Source organism: Caretta caretta, chromosome 7 (genome assembly GCF_965140235.1).
Source record: "Caretta caretta isolate rCarCar2 chromosome 7, rCarCar1.hap1, whole genome shotgun sequence".
NCBI lineage: Eukaryota > Metazoa > Chordata > Testudines > Cheloniidae > Caretta > Caretta caretta.
In genome coordinates, this window is record NC_134212.1 from 17,952,828 (window position 1) to 17,973,902 (window position 21,075).

The 21,075-nt window shown below is 40.1% G+C and overlaps 1 protein-coding gene across 1 annotated transcript in view; it reads left to right on the forward strand.

Annotated features, from left to right (window-relative positions):
* The window catches only part of LMCD1 (LIM and cysteine rich domains 1), a 65,256-nt gene extending 44,981 nt beyond the window's left edge, over positions 1 to 20,275 (forward strand). The window contains exons 4-6 of the mRNA XM_048858339.2: positions 6,844 to 7,179; positions 14,136 to 14,351; positions 16,300 to 20,275. Coding sequence (XP_048714296.1) covers positions 6,844 to 7,179; positions 14,136 to 14,351; positions 16,300 to 16,458 — 711 coding nt within the window. The 3' untranslated portion in view covers positions 16,459 to 20,275. The remainder of the gene's footprint in view (positions 1 to 6,843; positions 7,180 to 14,135; positions 14,352 to 16,299) is intronic.
* The last annotated feature ends 800 nt before the right edge of the window (positions 20,276 to 21,075 follow it).

The following is a 21,075-nucleotide window of genomic DNA, read 5'->3' on the forward strand; positions in this document are numbered from 1 at the left end:
TGCTTATTAAAGTGTCTTGTGTGCTTCAGTTCTTCTAAAAAATGTTTACTCTAGCTGGTCCTTTATTAGCTTGAAATCTTTGCGCATGGGCTTTATTTATATGGAACTGAAATGTTTGATATCCACTATACATAAACATATCTTTGTGTATTCTGAGGCACAAAGGCCATCCATCCATAAATATCATGGTCTGCTTTTTAGCAAACATAACTGTTTCAACAATTATGAAGCTATTTATTTAATACCTGCTTTCTCTGAGAACCAACTATTGCTGAGCTCTTCAGGCTTACATGACAAATGTTTGCCATGTTAGCAAGTGCCATCTTCCTCTTACCCCCTTCTTGTCTAAAAGGCAAAGGGAGTATAAAGAGAAATATCTGGACACAGGTGTCACTGAAACAAACTGCGAGAGACTGGATGGTTGGACTGTAACTTATTTTTCCTTAAGCGTCCTAAGTCAGTAGCTAGGAGCCCCACTGTTATCTGGTGTCTGGTTGTATTTATTGCATAGGGAAACCACTGAAATGAGCCTTATCACATCGGCACTGAAGCTGAGACATTTCTTACAGCTAAATACAGTCTAGACCAAATCAGCTGCTTAACTCAAAAACAAAATTAAGTTTTGAGTATTTGAGCCAAAAGGGGGTTCTTCACCATCCGAATGGGTAGCTGGATTTTAAAGAAAACAAATCAGATCACACATTCTTTTCTATGCCCACTATTTGGACTTGGTATATAATGCAATTATGGGAACAAATGAAAACATTTTAAAAATATTTTGGAAGTAAACTAACCAATAGAAGGACTTTTAGGGGAATTTGAGTGCTCAGATAGCTTTGAGCTATGTGCTCTGGTATTTAAACATCCTATTTACACACACACCCACACACACACACTTCTGAGGGTGTCTTTTCCTCTTCAAATTTAAGCTAGGATGATTTTTAGGCTGCTCTAAAAATTCTCTTCTATGCTCCAAAGAAGGATTTAGAAGTAAAGGTAAAGTTGCAGGATTCATCAAATCAGGGAGGCATACATGGTATTTATTTCTTAACTAAACTGTCTTCCCTGTTCGGGGAAAAACAGACAGGTTATTGTTCACTAGAATTGTGCAACTATGTAATCACATTTTTTCAATGAAAACTAGAGCACTGTGTTGTAATAGGAGGCCAAGAATCCATCTTATTTGACTGTCTGGCTATTTAATCAAGCAGCTACTACTGGTGGTGTGGGGCGGGGGAGGTTATTTTTATTTTTTTTCTTAAAGAACAAATACTGCTGGAATGTATGTTTAACCAGTGTTTGTCTTTCAGAGTCCCAGGGGAGATAGGAAGCTTGCTGGGGGATCCAGAGAACAATAATGGCAGTTCTCCAAAGTAACATGATTTTTTTTTTTTTAAAGCACACTGCCCAGTTTAGATTTACCAGAAATCCAATTTTCACCATGATGAAGGCTGGCTATTGAATAGTGCTGCTTGGACTAGACAGCACTGTGGGAGGGTTTATTTTCTATTCATGGAATTAAAATTATTCATTCAATTTAGATCTTTACTTAACTCTTAATTCATAGTCATATTGCCCTTTTATGGTTCTGAATCTACCACATGCCTACTGGTAATCATGTGTCTATACCAAATGCAGTGTATATACTGTTCAGAGAGAACATTTGGAGAGCCTCCTGGTGGTTGGGCAAGTTGCCTGGCCTTAAAGTTCAGACTGACTAAAGAGCTGTAAATTAGATTCTTACAGACATAGCAGACTAGGGTGTTCAATGGGGATCTCTTTTCTTCCCTCCTCCCCACACCCCAAAAAAGATTCTGAACCCTTTGATAATTTCCAACATGATTTTGATTTGTTAGACTATTTTTGTTGTAAAATTACATTTCCAGTAAACACAAATGTTCATTAACTTTGAACATTGATAAAAGTTTTGGTTAAATTGATAAACATGACATTTTCATGAAAAATTCTGAACATCAACAGTTTTTGTGAAAAGCTTGAAAAGGGCCTTTGGGGTCAGAAAAACCTCTAATCAACCAGCAGTAGTGACTTTTTCCCTTCTGAATAGAAAGTGGAAATTAGGGATTTTTCTTAATGTTGTCCTGAAGTGGCTGGCTCAAGACCAGAAGGCAGTAGTTCAGTGCTTGTTTTCAATGAGCTGGGTCTGTGTAAGTAATTAAGTGGGTATCCAAAATCCCAGTGGAAAATTAAGAGAACAGTTTGCAAACTATCTGAATAAAATAGTCGGGGTGAAAAGTGAAAATGTTTTTGTCCTAAATTATCCAAGTGAAGGTAACCTAATAAAACATTTGACTATACATTATAGTAGCAAAAGAAGAAGCTCATTCTTATTACCAAAAAAGAACGGGAGTACTGGTGGCACCTTAGAGACTAACAAATTTATTAGAGCCTAAGCTTTTGTGGGCTACAGCCCACTTCGCTGGATGTATAGAATGGAACATATAGTAAGAAGATAGATTATATATACACACAGAGAAGGGAGAAGTTGCCATACAAACTGTAAGAGGCTAATTAAAATGAGCTATTATCAGCAGGAGAAAAAAACTTTTGTTGTGATGATCAGGATGGCCCATTTAGACAGTTCACAAGAAGGTGTGAGGATACTTAATGTAGGGAAATAGATTCAATATGTGTAACAACCCAGCCATTCCCAGTCTCTATCCAAACCCAGGTTAATGGTATCTAGTTTGCATATTAATTCAAGCTCAACAGTTTCTCCTTGGAGTCTGTTTTTGAAGCTTTTTGTTACTAAATTGCCACCCTTAAATCTTTTACTGAGTGGCCAGAGAGGTTGAAGTGTTCTCCTACCGGTTTTTGAATGTTAGGATTCCTGATGTCAGATTTGTGTCCATTTATTCTTTTGCGTAGAGACTGTCTGGTTTGGCCAATGTACATGGCAGAAGGGCATTGCTGGCACATGGTGGCATATATCACATTGGTAGATGTGCTGGTGAACTCTTGTTACCACTGAATCCAGTCTTCACTGACCGGTTGGACTTCTCTGTCCTGTTCTGCAGTCACTTAAGCATTTCCTTCATCTGGAAGGGGGAGAGTACACTGTATCTGGCCCTGTCTTAAAGATGGCCAAGCTGACCAATACCTTTCTGAGGCTTAGAAAGGCTTATGAATTTTGCTGTTTTTCATTTTCTTTGCTAACACATTACATTATTTTAAAAAAAAATCTGGCACTGGAATAAGATGCCTTTGATAGGTATGTTGACATTTATATTGGTCTCATGGCTCTGCTATAGGAGTACATTAGTCCTGCCAAATTCTTATTAAAGCCTTTCATTGAGGTGTGCCGGGTTTTGTCTTTTGTGCTGCAGCTGAACTAGGTCAGCAGATTTTGAGCTGTCTAGTCTGTTATCTTTAATATTCTTGGATAAACTGCCTTGACTCTTTTCCCACTCAATAAATGCTTATGGTAGTATAATCTCACATATTTATTTCATTTCTTGTGGAAGCTATGTCTATGTGATACATTTGATTGTGCTTAAAGTAGCTGCAGCGTTTCTGTAGCTTGCTTTAGATTTATGACAGATACATATGCATAAAGGTTGGGCCAGTGTTGTTTTCCTTGTGTGGTCTTCTGTGGAAACCCTTCTTTCTTAAGGATCAACATTTTTAAGGGAGCCTCAACGTGATCTTGAGTTTAGTACCAACAGCTGTCTTTAGGACACTTCTTTGGTGGGGTTGTAAATTATCAGGAGCAAAAATCAACACTTTTAAGACCTCTTTCCATTCACAAGGTAAATAGACAGTTTGTCTAAACACCACTGTTTGCAACCACATTTATTTACACTGCCAAAAATGTGGGGTGAAAACCTGGTCTTTGGGGAACTGAATGGGCATTTAACCATTGACTGATTTCTGTGGGGCCAGGATTTCTCCCATTAGTCTCCTTTTCTAGTTGAGCTCTGAAATCAGATGGAAATTTCATGGTATTTCTGAAATGTCTTTTTGCTAAAGATAGTTGAGGAGTGAATTTACATTAAGGTGTGTGTTTTTTGTTTGTTTGTGTTTTTTTAACAACTCTCTTATTGGCTGTTTAATGTTTGCTACTCTATGTAAACAACTTCTCTACCCACTTAAGACATACACTAAACAGTTAATAGTCTTTCATTCCATTACTGTTCTATTTGTAAATGCTGACAAAGTAAGATGCAAATCTAATGCAGCTGGATGCTGGTCTTAAAAGTGAATGTCAGGCAGCCAACTGGCTGCCTACTAGCTCTTCACACTAAAGTAGGAAAAAGGTCTCCAATGGGAAACTCCCTTTCCTTTAAGATCTATGCCAGAAATCACTTAAGTGTACAGAAAACATCCTCCTGCAAATGTTAATTCAGCATGGGACAAGACTTGTCATAGGACCAAAAAAGCTATGAATTCAATGGCCAACTGGCTACCAAGGGAATCTTCCATCAGATTAACTTTATTCAGAGAGCTGTTTCCTAATTGCCCTCTTGCAAATTCTCTCTTCACAGTAATGAGGTATGAAGCTGCTGACCACCATCCATATATGACAAAATCAGTAGTGCAGTAATGTTGGTGGCCATCTATTTCAAAGCTGTCAGTTCAGTAGTCACTGAACTTCTTATTGGCATATAGGTTTATCTAGCAGTGGGGGGGGGTGTGCCCCGCTTCCCTCCCCCCCCCCCGCCCCCGATTTGTTGCTTGGCTTATACTGAGTGTGCTCGCACAGACTGAACGTGCTCAGTAACACTGTTGAAGCCAGCTGCCCTCACTCTGCCCTGCCCCCCCACACACACATTGGGAGGCATGGGTAGTCCTCTGGGTTTTCCCTTTAAACAATGGATAAAATGTATGTGTGCAATTCTTGAGGTTTATAAGCTGTAGTTTTTGGTTATACAATGCTATAGACTTGCCTCTGTCTCTCTCTCTCTCTCTCTCAGTTGTAATGACTGGAAGCCACCTGGCTGTTGGAAGCCACCTGGCTGTTGGCAGCCACTTTGTACAATCACTCAGCAATAGGACGGAAGTCTCCTGATGTACTCTGTTCTTGTTGTAGCCTTTTACCTGAAAGTGCTCCTGCGGGCATATTTTAACCTAGAACATTTAGGGGCTACTGTACTCGGGTAAGAAGCAACCATTATTCAAAAAAAATCTAGACGTGCCAGCTTTCCACAAGATGGGAGAATACCTGGGTTCAATGATGTCTTCAAGGAATTCATTTTCTTGTTAGTAAACACTGTCTTTTTACATCTAAAAGGCTTGTCTCTTCAGGAAGACACTGGCTGCAAATAGATGTAAGCCTCTTGACAAATTCTTAGCGTGGTGGGGGTAGAAAACTGGCTTTTCTGGGTGTTTTTTTTTTCTCTGTCAATGCTTAACAAGCCATTGGATGCTGAGTGAAAAGGGCATGGACATGGAACCTGGAATTTTGGTGTCATTCTAATTTATGCTGCCTTTCACTAGCACTGCTAAATAAGGTCCTGATGCAACTCCCAGTTAAGTAATCTGGAGCTGGATGGGGACCATAAGTGGGTAGCTGCTTTCTGTACTAGCTGAGGCTTTCAATAGAAGCCCTTCAAGGAGCATACTGTAGTGATATGATGGGGCCTTGGTGAAAGGGTGGCGGGGCCTGAATCAGAGGAATGATTTGTCATCCTAACCAGATGTGGATGGGATAAAGCTCTTCTGGCCAACAATTCTTTTTTCAATATCTTGGAACAGCTGAGATCCCAAAAGCCACTGTCAATGCAAATGATATGAATAAAACTATAAAGACATGCCACATATCAACCCTGCTATACCTGCTAGATGCTTCCCTTCATTTTAGAAGGGGAAAATTGACTGACTCTAATACAATACACATTACTACTCTAGCTGGCTTAGTATTAAATACTGATGCAGTTATGCACAAAGATGTATGAACTAGTCTTCTAGTTGTCTAGACATAATTGAGCTGATCACACACTTCAAACTTCTTCTAATAGCTCATCTGAAGCTAAAGAATAAGGGATGACTCTGAACTTGAGTGAATTTTTATTTTTTAGTTTCTAGATACGCTTGTTAGGCAAACAGCTTTTTGAAAAAAGTCTCTCCTGGCAATCAAAAACGTTGATTAGAATGGCTTGTTTATGTAGACTAGAACTCTTATTTCTTTTTTTCTTTTTGGTTTTTTTTAATGCTAGGAAGGGACTTCTGAAGGAAGTCTATTAAAATAGAAGATGTGTTGGCTCAGATAATTACACAGGCTTACCCAGACCTATTAGAGTTGGACAGGCTATTTAGATGACTGTGAGAGCCATGTATATTGGGATGGACACAAGAATGTGGCTAGGCCACCAGACTGCTACACAGAAGACCTGTATTGAAGGTCTAGCACTGCCATTGACCAGCCTGGTGACCTTGGGTAACTTGGCTTTTTACAAATGGGGATCATAATTTTGTAAAGTGCTTTGATTCCTACAGATGAAATGCATTCTATAAGCACTAGATATAATACTATATATGATAGTATTTCCATTCCTGGTCACACGGAGAATGTGTGAGTTGAGCTAAAATATCAAGTTGGCTGATCTCTCTAGGTATTTATAGAGCTGGTTGGGAAAAACAAGAAGGAAAAACAAACATTTGACACTTTCCCGTCTCTCATCCAAATTTTATTTGAAAATTTGAAAAATTTTGACTAGCTCTTCCTTCAAAACTCAAACTTAGCTTCCAGAAGTTCAGCCTACCTTTTTATTTTTGTCTGAACGTGTTCATCTTAACTGTAAAATTATTAAGCATACACACAGAGCTAGTACTTCTCTGTAGGAACCACTTTGAGAATATTGATTTTCTTCCTTCTCCCTACATCAGGCTATACAGTACATGGAACTGATTCCAAAGGATATGCAACCAGTCGCTGGCACGGAAGGGGCATCCTATCGTCGTAGGCAGTTAATGAGGCAGCTCCCTGTTTATGACCAGGACTCTTCCCACTGCCATGACCTTGCTGAAAGTGAGATAAAGCTTATGGAAGATTTTGTAAAGAAATATAAAAGTGATGCTCTAGGAGTTGGTGAAGTTGCACTTCCTGGCCAAGGTGGCAGTGCCAAGGAGGAAGGGGAGCAACACCACAAAAATGCAGCTGCAAGTAAACCACCTGTTTCAGCCAATGGAGCCCTGAGTGATGCACCAATGGGAGTGGAGTATGTAAGTATCCTTACTTCTGTGAAGTTCTTGTGGATGCAGACATTACTGCAGGCTGAGTTCCCATTGCCCACACAACTTTCAAAAGCATTCAATGTTGGCCCAACCCTGCTCTCATTGAAAGTAGTGTTCGGAAACATTATCCCACTAGGAGGGTGGTGAAGCACTGGATGGGTTACCTAGGGAGGTGGTGGAACCTCCATCGTTAGAGGTTTTTAAGGCCCAGCTTGATAAAGCCCTGGCTGGGATGATTTAGTTGGTGTGGGTCCTGCTTTGAGCAGGGGGTTGGACTAGGTGATCTCCTGAGGGCTCGTCTAACCCTAATTTCTATGATTCTGAGTCTTCACCCAACATTGATCACGTCTTAAAAATCTCTCCCTAAGTCAAAAGCTGACTACCTAAATTTACGCACGTGGAAAAAAGCAGCCTTGTTTTCATTACCTGCAGCTCCTATTAACTTCAGTGGGAGTTATGGGTTCTCAGCCCTTTAAAAATTAGACACTGTCTCAAGTTGGGCATGAGAAAATGAAGCGCACACACAGTTGGTGGCTTTATTTTACTACACCCATAAATTATTGAATAATTCAATTGGGTCTTCAACCCAAATAAAAGTAAAAATAACTTAAATAATAGCAGCAGCATTATATTTGAACATAATGCTTTGAACACGTAATGGTGGAGGCGCTCTGCAATGAAGTTACAAGAGCAGTTATTTTTAGATAAATCATAAACCTATGAAATATTAATACATCTGGAACCCATCATCCATAGATGTGCACAGCTGGGATTGAAAAATGCATTTCCGAAAGTATCCAGATTCTTCACCAGTCTGTGCTGCTTGGAGAATATAAATCTAATGTAACGTAAAGTTTAAAAGGGGTCTGAGGTGGTCAGCATGATCATTCCAAGAAACGCTTGTCATAAAATATATTCATTGAGCTGGAAACTTATTTCATGCTGACGCTTGCAAAAGTAACTTCAATGATGGATTGATTTTTAAAGCTGAAAAACTAACGTGTGAATTTTTAAGGCAATATTTTCTTGTAATTATTATACTGGGATTGTAGCATGTCAAAAGTGCGGTCACTTTTCATTCTATATCAAGTAAAGACCTCTTATTAACTTTCTCATTGTCCATGTCGACTAGTATGTAACTAGTCTGGGAATATACCTAAAGCTGTGTGAAGAATCACAAACTAAAAAATTTAGTATCCGGAAAAGGAAGGCTTCCATTAACTAATTTATAAAAGCCATCTTGGCACAAAGGGCTTATTTAGACTGGAAGTTTGTCCTTCCAAGCAAATACATAACTGTGGTGTTATTCTTCTAAGAACTTAAAGCTTTATTTTTGTTCAGGCACCAGCTGAAAACTGAAATTGTTTCAAAAATAGCACCAATGTCTCCCTTGTAATTAAGGTATCACATAGCTGAACTTTGAGGCAGTGCTGTAAAATTCCACAGCAGGCTTTGCCATACCAAAGAGTAATTGCACATTTCCCAGTCTAACAAGGGCATCCATTTTAGTATGACTTGATGCAGCACTTAACACAGCTGAACTGGCCTGAGTGGCTAGGATCTCAAAAGCTGAATGTGTTGAAGTCCTAAATTAATACTGGCTTTCCTAGAACTGCACAGGAATGAATCCTGAAAAACTAATTCTATTACAGAAAAACAAACAACGGGGTCAGATTCTCTAGCCTTTCTGTAATCACTGCTGTGAAAACTGGTAGCATTTTTACATCCACTTCATGCAAGTGTAAACAGGCAAGAAAAGTAGTATTAGGCCAGACAGAGATCAGGGCTGGCTCAGCCAATGCTGAGATTCCTGCAATGCTAATGTGACTCTTACTCTTCATTCTCCAGTGCCACATGATGTGCTAAACAAGCTGCTCCATGATAAGAGCTATGTGGTGACATTAACTTGTTTCCTGGTTCTCTGTCACTGCCTTTGTTAGAGCATATCATAGATTCCTCCCTCCTCCTGTCCACACCAACTCACATTTCCCCTTACTCTCAACACTGAAACATGCACACCAAGTACTGGGTGCACACTTTATTTTTCTTGCCTCTAAAAGTAGCATGGATGAAGGAAGGAGGCTGTGGGCTAAGGGTGTAATTCTGAACTTTGATTCAATGGCTTTATACCACAAGATTCTCATACTCCAGTGATGTTACACCTGTAAAAGAGCTAAGAATTGGGTCCTGAAACTTGAGAATTTCAATTAGGGGGCAAGGCAAGCCTGTGGCTTTGTGGGGGTCTATCTTAAATGCTAAGATGGGATGGCAGCTATAGAATATCAGGGTTGGAAGGGACCTCAGGATGTCATCTAGTCCAACCCCCTGCTCAAAGCAGGACCAAGCCCCAGTTTTTGCCCCAGATCCCTAAATGGCCCCCTAAAGGATTGAACTCACAACCCTGGGTTTAGCAGCCAATGTTCAAACCACTGAGCTATCTCTCCCCCCTATGAAGTGGGCTGCAATTCAAATCCTGTCCAATTTGTCCAAGCTAAGATGTGTATTGGTATTTTATTCCTCGAAGAGCCAGGCCAAGAGTACAGCAAATGGTATTCTAATACAGCATTTACCTTTCAGTTAGTGAGAGGCCAAAACAATAGGGGAGATCTGAACAAAATAGAGTATACAGAAAAAGATGAATGTGAGAATTAATTTAAAGTTGCTTTAATGCAAAGGGATGTAAAGATACTTAGAGCAATCTTTTATTTGTCATGTAGACCGTTATCGCTTTAGATCCGAGTATTGCTATTATCTAATGCCACCATCTTCTGTGCACCTCCCAAAATCCTAAAGTGTAAGCCTGAATATTGCAACATCTTCACTACATGGAATGATTTATTTTTGTCTGTGGGATCTCGCTTCTACCCTCCCTACCACTGCTTCTCCTAGGAGGCTTCAATCAAATCGTTAAGCAATCTCCATGCCATCTGAAGCTGGCCTCAGAGAAGGAGTGTTTCATCTGTGGTCTTGGGATTTACCAGGACAGTAAGCTATACTTGTCAGTTTTCTGACACCCAAGATAAGAGGTAGAAGATATGAAAGCCAAGGTGGAGGGAGACAGCCAGTCTTGGGATCTACCAGGGTTACAGAACGTGACCTGGTAGGGTGTACTGTTGACGTTTTTTTCTCAGAATTCATTTCTGCAACATTTTGCTTGTTTTCTGTACCGAGGGTACAGACTCAGGTGTATCCAAAGGAAAGGTTTGCATGAATCCCAGCAGCTGATTTTTCACCCTGGCCTAATTCAAACAGACTTTGCTGTCAAGGAGATCAGATTGAAGTACAGAACTAAAACCTTGTGCAGGATGCTCGCAGCTTTGCATTGTGACAACAGTAACTACATGGGACCATTCCAGTTCATTTCTCTGTGCAGTATTTGGTCTCCCCTTGACAAATCCCTTCCTATTAATTGCACGCATCAATTGGCGAATACCTCTCTAATACCAGTCTTGAAATGGCTGTTGCACGCTCAGGCAGCTGTTTCCTATTGGAATCAAAGTGTATAAAGCAAAACTTATTGGATCCATGGAATCCTCTCCCTAAGGAAGGGAGCTGATCTCAAACCACTGTGGCTGCACTTTTTTCTGCCATGGGGGAGGAGTTCCGTAGCTATAACAGGACCGTGCTCTGACTCGATATCTCCTGTTAGCCAAACTAGTTTTCTGTCAGGTAGAAAACAGACTATTTCTGACCCACCCAGTCTCAAGAAGTGTTCCAACCAGCATGTTGGAATCCATCAAAATTAGCCACGGTTCCAAATAGTTTGAGGCCAGCAGCAGTCTAATAAATATTCAGTGGCAGCACAGACATATTCAAAAAGGAAGAAGTAGCTTCAACTGTGGAAACTTCAGTTGTAAAAGAGCTTTGAGAATGACTGGCTCTTTTGAGAGATCAAATTTTGAAACCATTCAATTTGGAGGAAGGGGGTAGCATTCAGTTACCCCAGGTGGTAGTCTGCAAATGAAGTATTCACTCATCCCCAGAGAAATTGAGCTGTAAGATAAGAGTGCCTTATTATGATCCCTACAAAAATGTGCAAAAGAATTTCATTTACCACAAGGAAGAAAAAGTGGAAATATTACTGTTTGCTGCCTAGTGAAGACTGAATAATTGACAGAAGAGGGAACAGAGAAACAAGTTCTAAATGTTTTTATTGGCAAGAAACATGAGCTTGAACCCAGGGAGGGGGGGAGTGTGTGTGTGTGTGTGTTTGTTTTTTGCTTGTTAATGTTGTGGTTTAATAGTCAGTTCTCCCAAAATCAGCAGAGTTGGGATGGGTCGGTTCTTAAAGATCTCCTTTATGAGGCAGCAAGCAAGCTCCAGGTTGCTGCTGAATACGATGGTGAATTCACTCGGTGGCCCTCTCCTCCCTGAGCCAGGACAGAACCAGTGTCCCCAGACTGATCTAGAGGGTTACAGTGAAGTTGCCAGTGTTCGGATGGTATGTAAAGCCCATTCATTTAAAGGAACCTCCAACGTATTTTCAGATTATATGACAATGTTTAGATTATCTAGATCTTTGGAAGTAAAGTCAAATGTTATGCAGCTTAATATTTTTTGTTTAAATTATATAATTGCACAAGCTACAAACCTGGAACACAGTCAAACCACATGCGTCCTGCCCCTCTGCCCACACCCCTTCTCCAACCACAGGACTCTCTCAGATTGTCAGAGATCCCAGAAACTGTCACTCTATACACACTGTTGGGGAAAAGCTTTCTGTCTTTCCTCTCTCTTCTGGTGCAAACACCAACATAATGGCTGTTTGCTCTAAACATGAGTTGGAGTCTTGAATTTTAATTCTTAACCTCTGATCGTCCATGACTCTTGCCACACTAAACTCTGTGAAATAGAGAGTTACTCAATGAAACAATTAATCAGGCAGAGCAATTTAAAGCACAACACATGTGAGACGAAGTTGCTTAAGCATTACATCTTGTTTTGATGAAACTTTAACAGTACTTCAAAGACTGCTCGTAGAAAATTGCCTTACAGCCAAAGGCTGTGCTGGATGAAATTTCAGCTGCCACTTAAAAAGCACTTCATTTGATGACTAAGAAACTAAAATGCTGATCGAGTGCGGACTCAGCAGCTATGAGGCAGACTCTGTCCATCCAAAATTGTAAAATGGGAACATAAAGAGCAACCTGTCAGCCACAATAAAGTCTTTTTTTGGCTATAGAGAATAGACCTTTTTTTAACTGTATTTTTAAAATGATTGCAGGATTTCCCATTGTGGACTATAAAATTAAATAAGCCTAACTGGTCCTAATTGTAGTACGAGCTCACATATCTCCCCAAGTACCTTCAGGTAGCTTTCACTTCCCATCCTTTGTGGGCATGTGGAGTTTGATTCTCTTACCTTCGTGTAAATGAAGGGTAATACCACTGATGTCCATGAAGCTCTACACTTGTTTTAAACAAGTGTATATGAAAGGAGAACCAGGATCTTAATCTCTCAACATCTGCACAAAATTACACCTGCTAAGACATGCTGATTTTTGTTGTTGTTGTTTGGTGTTCTGAGTTACAAGATGTCATGTAAATGTAAAATCAAAACTGATCAACTCTGTAGATGATATGCAGATCGGGGGAGTGGTAAATAATGAAGAGGACAAGTCACTGATACACAGCAATCCAGATTGTTCTTGTGCCCAGTTTACCAGTCTGTTTCACTAGGGCCAAGTTTTAGGTCAGGCCCTTAAGAACAAAGACTGTAGGTTGCATTTAACTCTAATTTATCAAAGAGAAGATTAAGGAGGGACTTGATCAGTCTATAAGTACCTACATGAGGAACAGAAATTTGATAATAGAGGGCTCCTCAATCTAGCAGACAAAGATATAACACTACCCCATGGCTAGAAGCTGAAGCTAGACTAATTCAGACTGGAAACAAGGTGCAATCTTTAACAGTGAGTAACTTTATTATTGGAACAACTTATCAAGAACTGTGTGGGGATTCTCCATCACTGGAAAGCTTCTAGAAGACCTGCTGTAGTTAAAGCACGAATTAATTCAGGCAAGTCCTATGGCCCAACTATGTGGATGTCAGACTAGATGATTACAATGATACCTTGCAGCCTGTGAAATAATGAGAAAAATCTGATTAATTTTTAACGTCAGAAGGTTATGGGGCCAGATCTTTAGTTGATGGGAAATTCATGTAGCTCCATTGACTTCAGAGGAGCTGTGTCAATTTATCCCAGCTGAATCACTGGCCCTCAGTTCTCATCCTGGGGTAGCAAATATTTAATGCTTTTCATTGGACAACTTTGCAGCACTGCCTGCATTGGCTCCTTAAGTCTGGTTTTACTTTTTACTACTTAATCATTTCTTCCTTCAAAAGAAAAATATCACAGCGACTTGCTCCTTTCCTCAGCTCTTCCAACTACTCTTGCTGAGAGTAAGAGGGGGGGAAAACAACTTAAGCCTAAATTATGCAGCTAAAGGAATACCTAAATTGGACATATTTGTACAAGAATTCACACTTGTTCTGCTGCTAGGCCACTGATGGTTTAAAAACAAGAGCTCTTAATCCTCCTACTGCAGGACATAAGCTGATTATCTGGCTGATCCTGAGACCAAAACGTGTTCCCCTCTTGGTATATTATTGAACAATTAGCAGCATTCCTGTCTAATTACTGCTTCCCCTGGAATATCTAAATTCCTCTGTGTTGGAGACAAGATGGACTATTTTAGGCTAGATGGATTATTGTACTAGTCCACCATGGCAGTTCTGTCAGTACTTATCAACTGCATAAATAAGAATACAAGATCCAAAACAAGCCATAAATCAGGAATTCCTTTTAAAAAAGTCACTAAAATATGCAAAATTCTTAATCATGACTATGCCTTGTATTTACAGCAGGTTTGATTGCCATGACTTGCAGAAGGAGTCCGCCTCTCTGCTCCCCACACAGTCAATAATCTATTCTTTATTCTAGTGCTGCGAGATCTGCAAACAGGTGGTGCCTACGGACTGCCCTGTGGTGTATGTGGACAGAGCAGGCTACAATCACCAGTGGCACCCAGCCTGTTTCGTGTGCTACAAGTGTTCTGAACCTCTAGTTGACCTGATCTACTTCTGGAAGAACGGTGCTGTTTGGTGTGGCCGCCATTACTGTGAGAGCATAAGGCCACGCTGTGCAGCTTGTGATGAGGTAGGGCTGATTCCCTGCTGCAATTCTGCTATGCCTAGGCAGACAGGCTTTCTGGGACCTTGTGCAAAGAGACCTGTAGGGCCTATTCCTCTTCTGTTCCTCCATCTCTGTATGCCCAGGAACCTCTCTTATAGCTGCATCCTGCTTTTGTGGGGTTTCCTTCCTCCCATGCTTTGTGTGTGAGTTGGGGGTGGGGGGGGAGGAGTGTGCATACACATGCACCCCTGTTTGAGGATCTGTGGACCTGGTGATCTTCCTTCATGAGTCCATAGACTCAAATGCCATATGTGGAAGGTAGTTAAAGAACTTGTTCTCTGATGCTTCCCACTGGCTCTAGAAATGTCAAGGACAGGAAATCTGGCTCATGAGTTGGGGATATGCAGTGTAGGGCTACTTAAAGAGTGAGGTCTCCGTGCAGTTAGATAGCAGTAAGGGTTATGAATTGGAATGGGCTTTATATGCTGTTGCTTTCATTGAAACAGGCACTTGTGGTTTAAATGCCTTTTTAATTTTTTTCAGAGAGTCTAAGGAGCCAGTATTTGAATCAGGATTAGATTTAAGAGGAGGTTCAAGGTATAGGGCTGGGTTTCAGGTATGGAATCGGCAGTGCAGAAAATGTTGTTGAGCTGGTTGTGTTATATTTCTTGCCAACAAAGGCATCATCTTGAAAGTTTCTATCCTCTCATGCCAAAATCTCCTCACAAGGGCAACCATTCTTGTGAGATTTTGCTCATATTAAAACCAGAAAGAGGTAATATTTCTCCTCTGGTTTTTAGATCTGACCTAGAACCAAAATCACTGGATAGACTCAGACTCTGATCCAGAGATTTAGTCTCAAATTTGAAGAGGTTCAGGTCTGAGATCCTAGTTTAGGGCTATTTAACTATTAAGAAGCTTTGTCAAAGAATAGCAAACTACTGTTGTCACTGTTGAATGTGGTCTGTCTTTGAAAGGTCCTGGAAAATGGTCTCATTGAAATGTAGTCCAGTATGTTGAAGGTAGACTATGTAATTGTTTTCTCATGGGAGCCTATATCTATTTATGGACTTGTCTACACTTACCGGAGGATCAATGCATAGGCGGTTGATTTAGCAGGTTTAGTGAAGACCCGCTAAATCGACCACCGATCGCTCTCCTGTCAACTACTGTACTTCACCGGATCGAGAAGAGTAAGGAGAGTCGACCCATCGACAATGCGTAGTGTGGACCCCACGGTAAGCAGATCTAAGTTACGTTGACTTGAGTTACTCTATTAACGTAACTCAAATTGCATAGCTTAGATCGACTTTCATGCACAGTGTAGACAAGGCTAATCTCATGAAGAGATACAAGCGGTGAGAAGCTTTTTAGAGAGGTTCTGATACAGTTGTGAGAGTTATCTAAAAACAGCTTAAAATATGTTGAAGCCACCAATATTGGTATTAAAGAATTGCAGTATTGCAGGGGGAAAGTCCTGCGTTGAGGCATGGTAGAGAGCTGACCTCATTCCCTATTAGCAATAATAAATATGAGTAATCAGCTCACTTTGTGATCATCCAGACTATTTTGAGGAAGGGGGCAGGCTTATTTACTAACTCCACTGGCGCAAATCTAGAATAACGTCATTGTAATCAGTGTAGATACACTAATGGAAATCCAGTGTAATAGAGCTCAATTTTTTCCCATTTATTTGCATTTAAAATATGTGGGATTTTTATTTTTTCAAAGCAACATGTAAATGTGGTCTGCGGCTTTGGTTTCACCATCAAGAATGATCCCATGCTCTTTGCTTATGAGTTCTCCTAAGAACAGCTTCCATATCTAAAGGAGACAAGTAAATGTGTGTGTTTGTTTTTGTGCTCCAACTTGGCAAACACCCTTTTTCTTTGCTCACCTAATGAAGGGTGATGGTTTGTCTGCACGAGGAAAAACTATGCCAATAAACAAATGTATTTGTCTACTTCCACAGATAATATTCTCGGAGGACTACCAGCAAGCTGAAGGGCTGACCTGGCACAAGAAACACTTTACCTGCCTGGAGTGTGAGATGCTGCTGACTGGCAAATCCTTCAGCCTGGATAAAGCCAAGCTTCTGTGTACAACCTGCAGTAAAACCAAACATCCCTAAACACCCCATAGCTTGAGAATCCAAAGTCTGCTCTCATAGATCCAAGTTAGAATTGGTGTAAATTTGACAAATATGTGGAAAAGGGATAGACAGGGAGGGGGAGAATCACTTCATGTTTCACTCAAACTAGAGTCTGCCGGTTCACTGCCAGGCAACTAGAACCCCACCCTCCTTAAATTAAAGGAAAATAACCCTTTGGGGAAACAAAAAGAAAATTCACATGCTAGGGGACAGGAAGGAGATCTCTGGTCTCTTTCCTGGGAAAGAATTGCACTAAAGCACTGGTATAAGTAGTTTCTGGGAGATCAAATCCACTAGGTTAAACCTTGTGATTAGCATGTGACTAATCTGAACCCAACAAATCCAGAAACATGCAGACTTTTGGTTCAATTGTAAGATCTTGCTGCATCCTTTTTATAATGACACATTTCAAAAGCCCTTTTGGGACATGCTAAACCTATGGTCAATAACTAGTTTTATGGTGTTATTGTTCAATGTATTCATAGAAAACTAGCAATTTGTACTAAATCAATGGCTTCAAAGAAATAGATTAATCCAATAATTATGTTGTGAGCAGGAAATTGTATACATTGTAGAAACAAGCAGGCTTTTCCTCGTTGGTGTATAATGCCCCACTTTTTCACTGTAATTTGGTATATTAATTGCCTGCAAGAATTTGGTTGCAGGTAGGTTATTGCAGTCCTCCTCTGAGCCAGGCATGTCTAGGCTGATGGCAGATTGGAATAATGAGGGCAATTGACTAATCCCACTATTTAATTGGAATTTTGGTATGATTAAAATTTCCTGGAAATTCTTAGACTTGTAGCCCCAAGGCTACAGGCTTTAACCTCATACTCTCCTCTCATCCCCTTTATAGTTAGTGAATTTCTGGGGAGAGGCATTGTATTAATGTGAGTAGTAATGGGATGGCTTCAAAAGTGGAATTTATTTGGATTTTTATACCATTGGTTTTTAGCCTGGAAGTCTCACAGAAACCAGCTTTCTCATCAGAACAGTCTTGATTCTTGCTGTGCCTGATGTTTTAGGATAACATTTAATGCTCCCACCCAAGAAACTGAAAAAGGATTCTTAACATCCAGACCTTCCCAATCCTATTATCAACTCCCTACACCCATCTGATTCTGGTAATAGACAAAAAAGCATCCAAATGGGAATAAGCCTGGTTTTCTATATTTTTATACCCAAATTACTCACTAAAGAGAACTGGAATATACCGGTAACTTTGCAACAATATTTCCATGCTAGATATGTACTATGCTTGGAATTGCTGGCTAATCGTTCTTTGAACTATAGAAAATGTCTTTCTTTCAGACGGACTAGGTATAATTGCATGCTGAGTGTATGAACAATTTCTGTAATATTACTAGAAAATTAAAGTGTGGTAAATTTGAACATGCAACAAACGTATTGAAAGCTGGATGCACAAATCAGGTTCCCAGTTCTTCACACCTTATTACAGGCACAACTGCACATACAGTCACACAGCATGGGTGTGCATTATACATTGTTCCGAGTGAAACCTAAGTTTACTCAAACCCACCTTCACGCATGCAAAGGAGAACATCTGCCAATCTATATGTCTATTTCTGGGAATAGGGGTGAGAACGGATAAATCCACATATGGAGGTCTGTAAAAACATAGTGGGGACTCTTACGTTGCACATAATGAGGGCTCTGTTTTGAATGCCACTGACTTAGATGACATGTTTATAAGTGGTGTTCCTGGGCATGCTTGGACATTTAAAAGTAAAACCCTACCTCCGGGACTGATGTAGTAGCATCAAAAGTTCTGAAGTGATGCTGATGGTAATAGGCATGGGAACAGTGAAAATGAATCCTTTGTGGAGTAGCTACAGTATGCATATTTCGGGGTTGCCTGTGGCCATTTTGTCAATCTGACTCATCTCTGATTCAGTTACTTCAGTGAACTCAGTAGGATCTTATAAATCACCTTAAAATGTGTTGACTCCAAGTTACAGTAGGAATTGTTAAGCTCTCTTTTAATAGCTTTGGATACAAGTAGTCAATGATTGTCAAAAGTTAGCAATGTGTGGATGGAAATAAAAACCAATGGCTTTGTTTTACAGCACACTTCTAGATGTCCTTTATAGTATCCTGAATTATTGCTGTCCAACGTAAATAAAACAATGTACTTCTGTACCTTTAAAAGATTAAGAAGGGTAAAAAGTGCACACAGCATGCAATTGGTGGTGAAAAGAGCCTGAATCATATAGAGAATACTCTTTCAATAAAGAAATTAGCAGCATTTATTGACAGGTATTCACTTTCCATTTGTGCACAAAGCATGCTATGTTATAGCCCAATCACTTCATAAGAGGTAAATATGAAAAAAGAACGTGAGTTGAAGAAACCTACAAATCACATATAATGAGTCAATAAAACATTGAGTTATTTTTAAATATAACAAAAATCACTCTCTTGCAGTGAATATAGTACATCTTTGGTCTACCCCCTACAGAGTTATTGATTTCTTATTTTGCTTAAAGTAAACTGGCTGCTTAGTCCTTGCTTTTGTGTCTGTCTCAAAGCATATATACTGCAATAGGAGTCTAAAGCCAAAGATATTCAGGATAAGCTCAGATTTCATCTAAAAAGTCTCAGCTACTGCAGTTTGTAAAGAGATATGTAAGGTAATCATTTTTCTTTTTTTAAAAACAGGCTCAGGTCAGAGTGAACATGAGGTGGAACAAATTGTTCTTCTTTTGTTAGTTCAAAAGAATTTGCATGGTGGCAATATGTATAAATGTCAGAGCCAATGAATGCAGAACACTGTTGCCTTCAAATCAGAGGACTTTAGAATCTTAATGAAACTATGGGCAGAAACCATCTTTTCAGATATGTTGCTGGCAGTAATTCCATTTTCTTTCGTGCACAGTTTGTCCTGCTTGGGGCCTGACTGACCTTGCTTACACTGGTTTTGTACCTGTGCAGCTTCACAGATTTCTGGCATGATTTTTTCCATTGTGCCACAGTCCCTTTGAACCAGCACTAAGAGGCAGTGAAGTTGGGGGATCCAGCCACTTGACAGTCCTATGTGGCATAAAACCAGCCCAATGATTCTAGGTAACACCTCTGCCCACCCTCACCCCTCCACAGCTTCTGGCATCTCCGGGTGTGACCTTGCAGCGGGCAGGGTTGGGAGTAGGGGGAGCATAGCTACAGCACAACTTCACTCTGTCTGTCTGTCCCTGGATGCCAGAATGACATTTGGAGCTATATGCAGCCAGGCCATAAGTGTCCCTGGTGGGTGTGAAGGGCTGAATCAGCCCCCAAACTAGGGGGACATACCTAGGGGGCATAAAGCATGATGGAGAATTTGGCTCTGAAATAGCTATTCCTAATTTAAACTGGTATAGCAGACCAGATTTGGGCATGAAATTAGCTAGTGAAAGAAGTTTTCTATTTTCTGTATTAATAATCTACCCAGCTTTTCTGTAAGAATCTGGTCCTACAGATCCTTGATATGTGAGTAGTCCAGCATAAGTAGTCCTAATGAATGAGACCATTCCCATAAGGAAGGGTTGGCAGAATCAGGTTCTTAATTTCCATTCTGAAACTTTGTTGTTATGGGCCAAAAATATTTTGTATATATGGGTGTAAGTCTGGTATAATTCAGTTAACTATGGATTTTCATCTGTACGATTAAAAGCAGAATTTGGCATAGTGTTTGAATTACTGGAATAAAATGATAGGTTTAACTCTTCCAGAACTTAAAACAAACTTATTTGTTTTAAAAAATAATAATTGAATAAACTCCTGTTTTGACCATTCTCAACACCATTTTGTCTGTTCTTTTGTTACCCCCAAAAAAAGACCTTGTTCTTTCTCTCAAAGTAGTGCTGTTGTGAGTCAAGCCAATTAAAGCCCAGGGTTGTGAGTTCGATCCTTGAGGGGGCCATTTAGGGATCTGGGGCAAAAATTGGGGATTGGTCCTGCTTTGAGCAGGGGGTTGGACTAGATGACCTCCTGAGGTCCCTTCCAACCCTGATATTCTATGATTCCATGATTCTAAATCCTGTTTTGCTTTATTTAATCTCTCCAGCTGAAATAGTAATTAAACTGTTTGTTTGCTCCTCAATGTACTGTGGGCATAAGGTTCTGATTATGTAGAAGGTGTCATAATGATAATGTCTTCCACATATGTGTATCCTTATGAATAAAGATCATAGGCCATGGATTATAATACAATTATTTTAACATACAATACCAACTGTATAAACTTGTATGTAGCCTGTGCCTCCATCAGGGAGTGAGACAAGATGGGTGAGGTCCTATCTTTTTTATTGGACCATCTTCTGTTGGTGAAAGAGAGAAGCTTTCAAGCTTCCACAGAGCTCTTTTTCAGATCCATTTGCCATTAGTGGTGGATAAACTATTATTGCATTAAACAATAACCAACTGATTTGATCACTCAGGATTGCTAAATGCTAACATAGCATGTTCTAGTTTGGATTTTTCTCTAATGATAGCAGCAGGTAAAATCGTAACAAGCCTTTGCCTCTGAAGTTCCAACTTCAGATTTGTACACACCTCCCTGAACCCTAAAGAATTGGCTACCGCCCTCTTTCTTAGCCT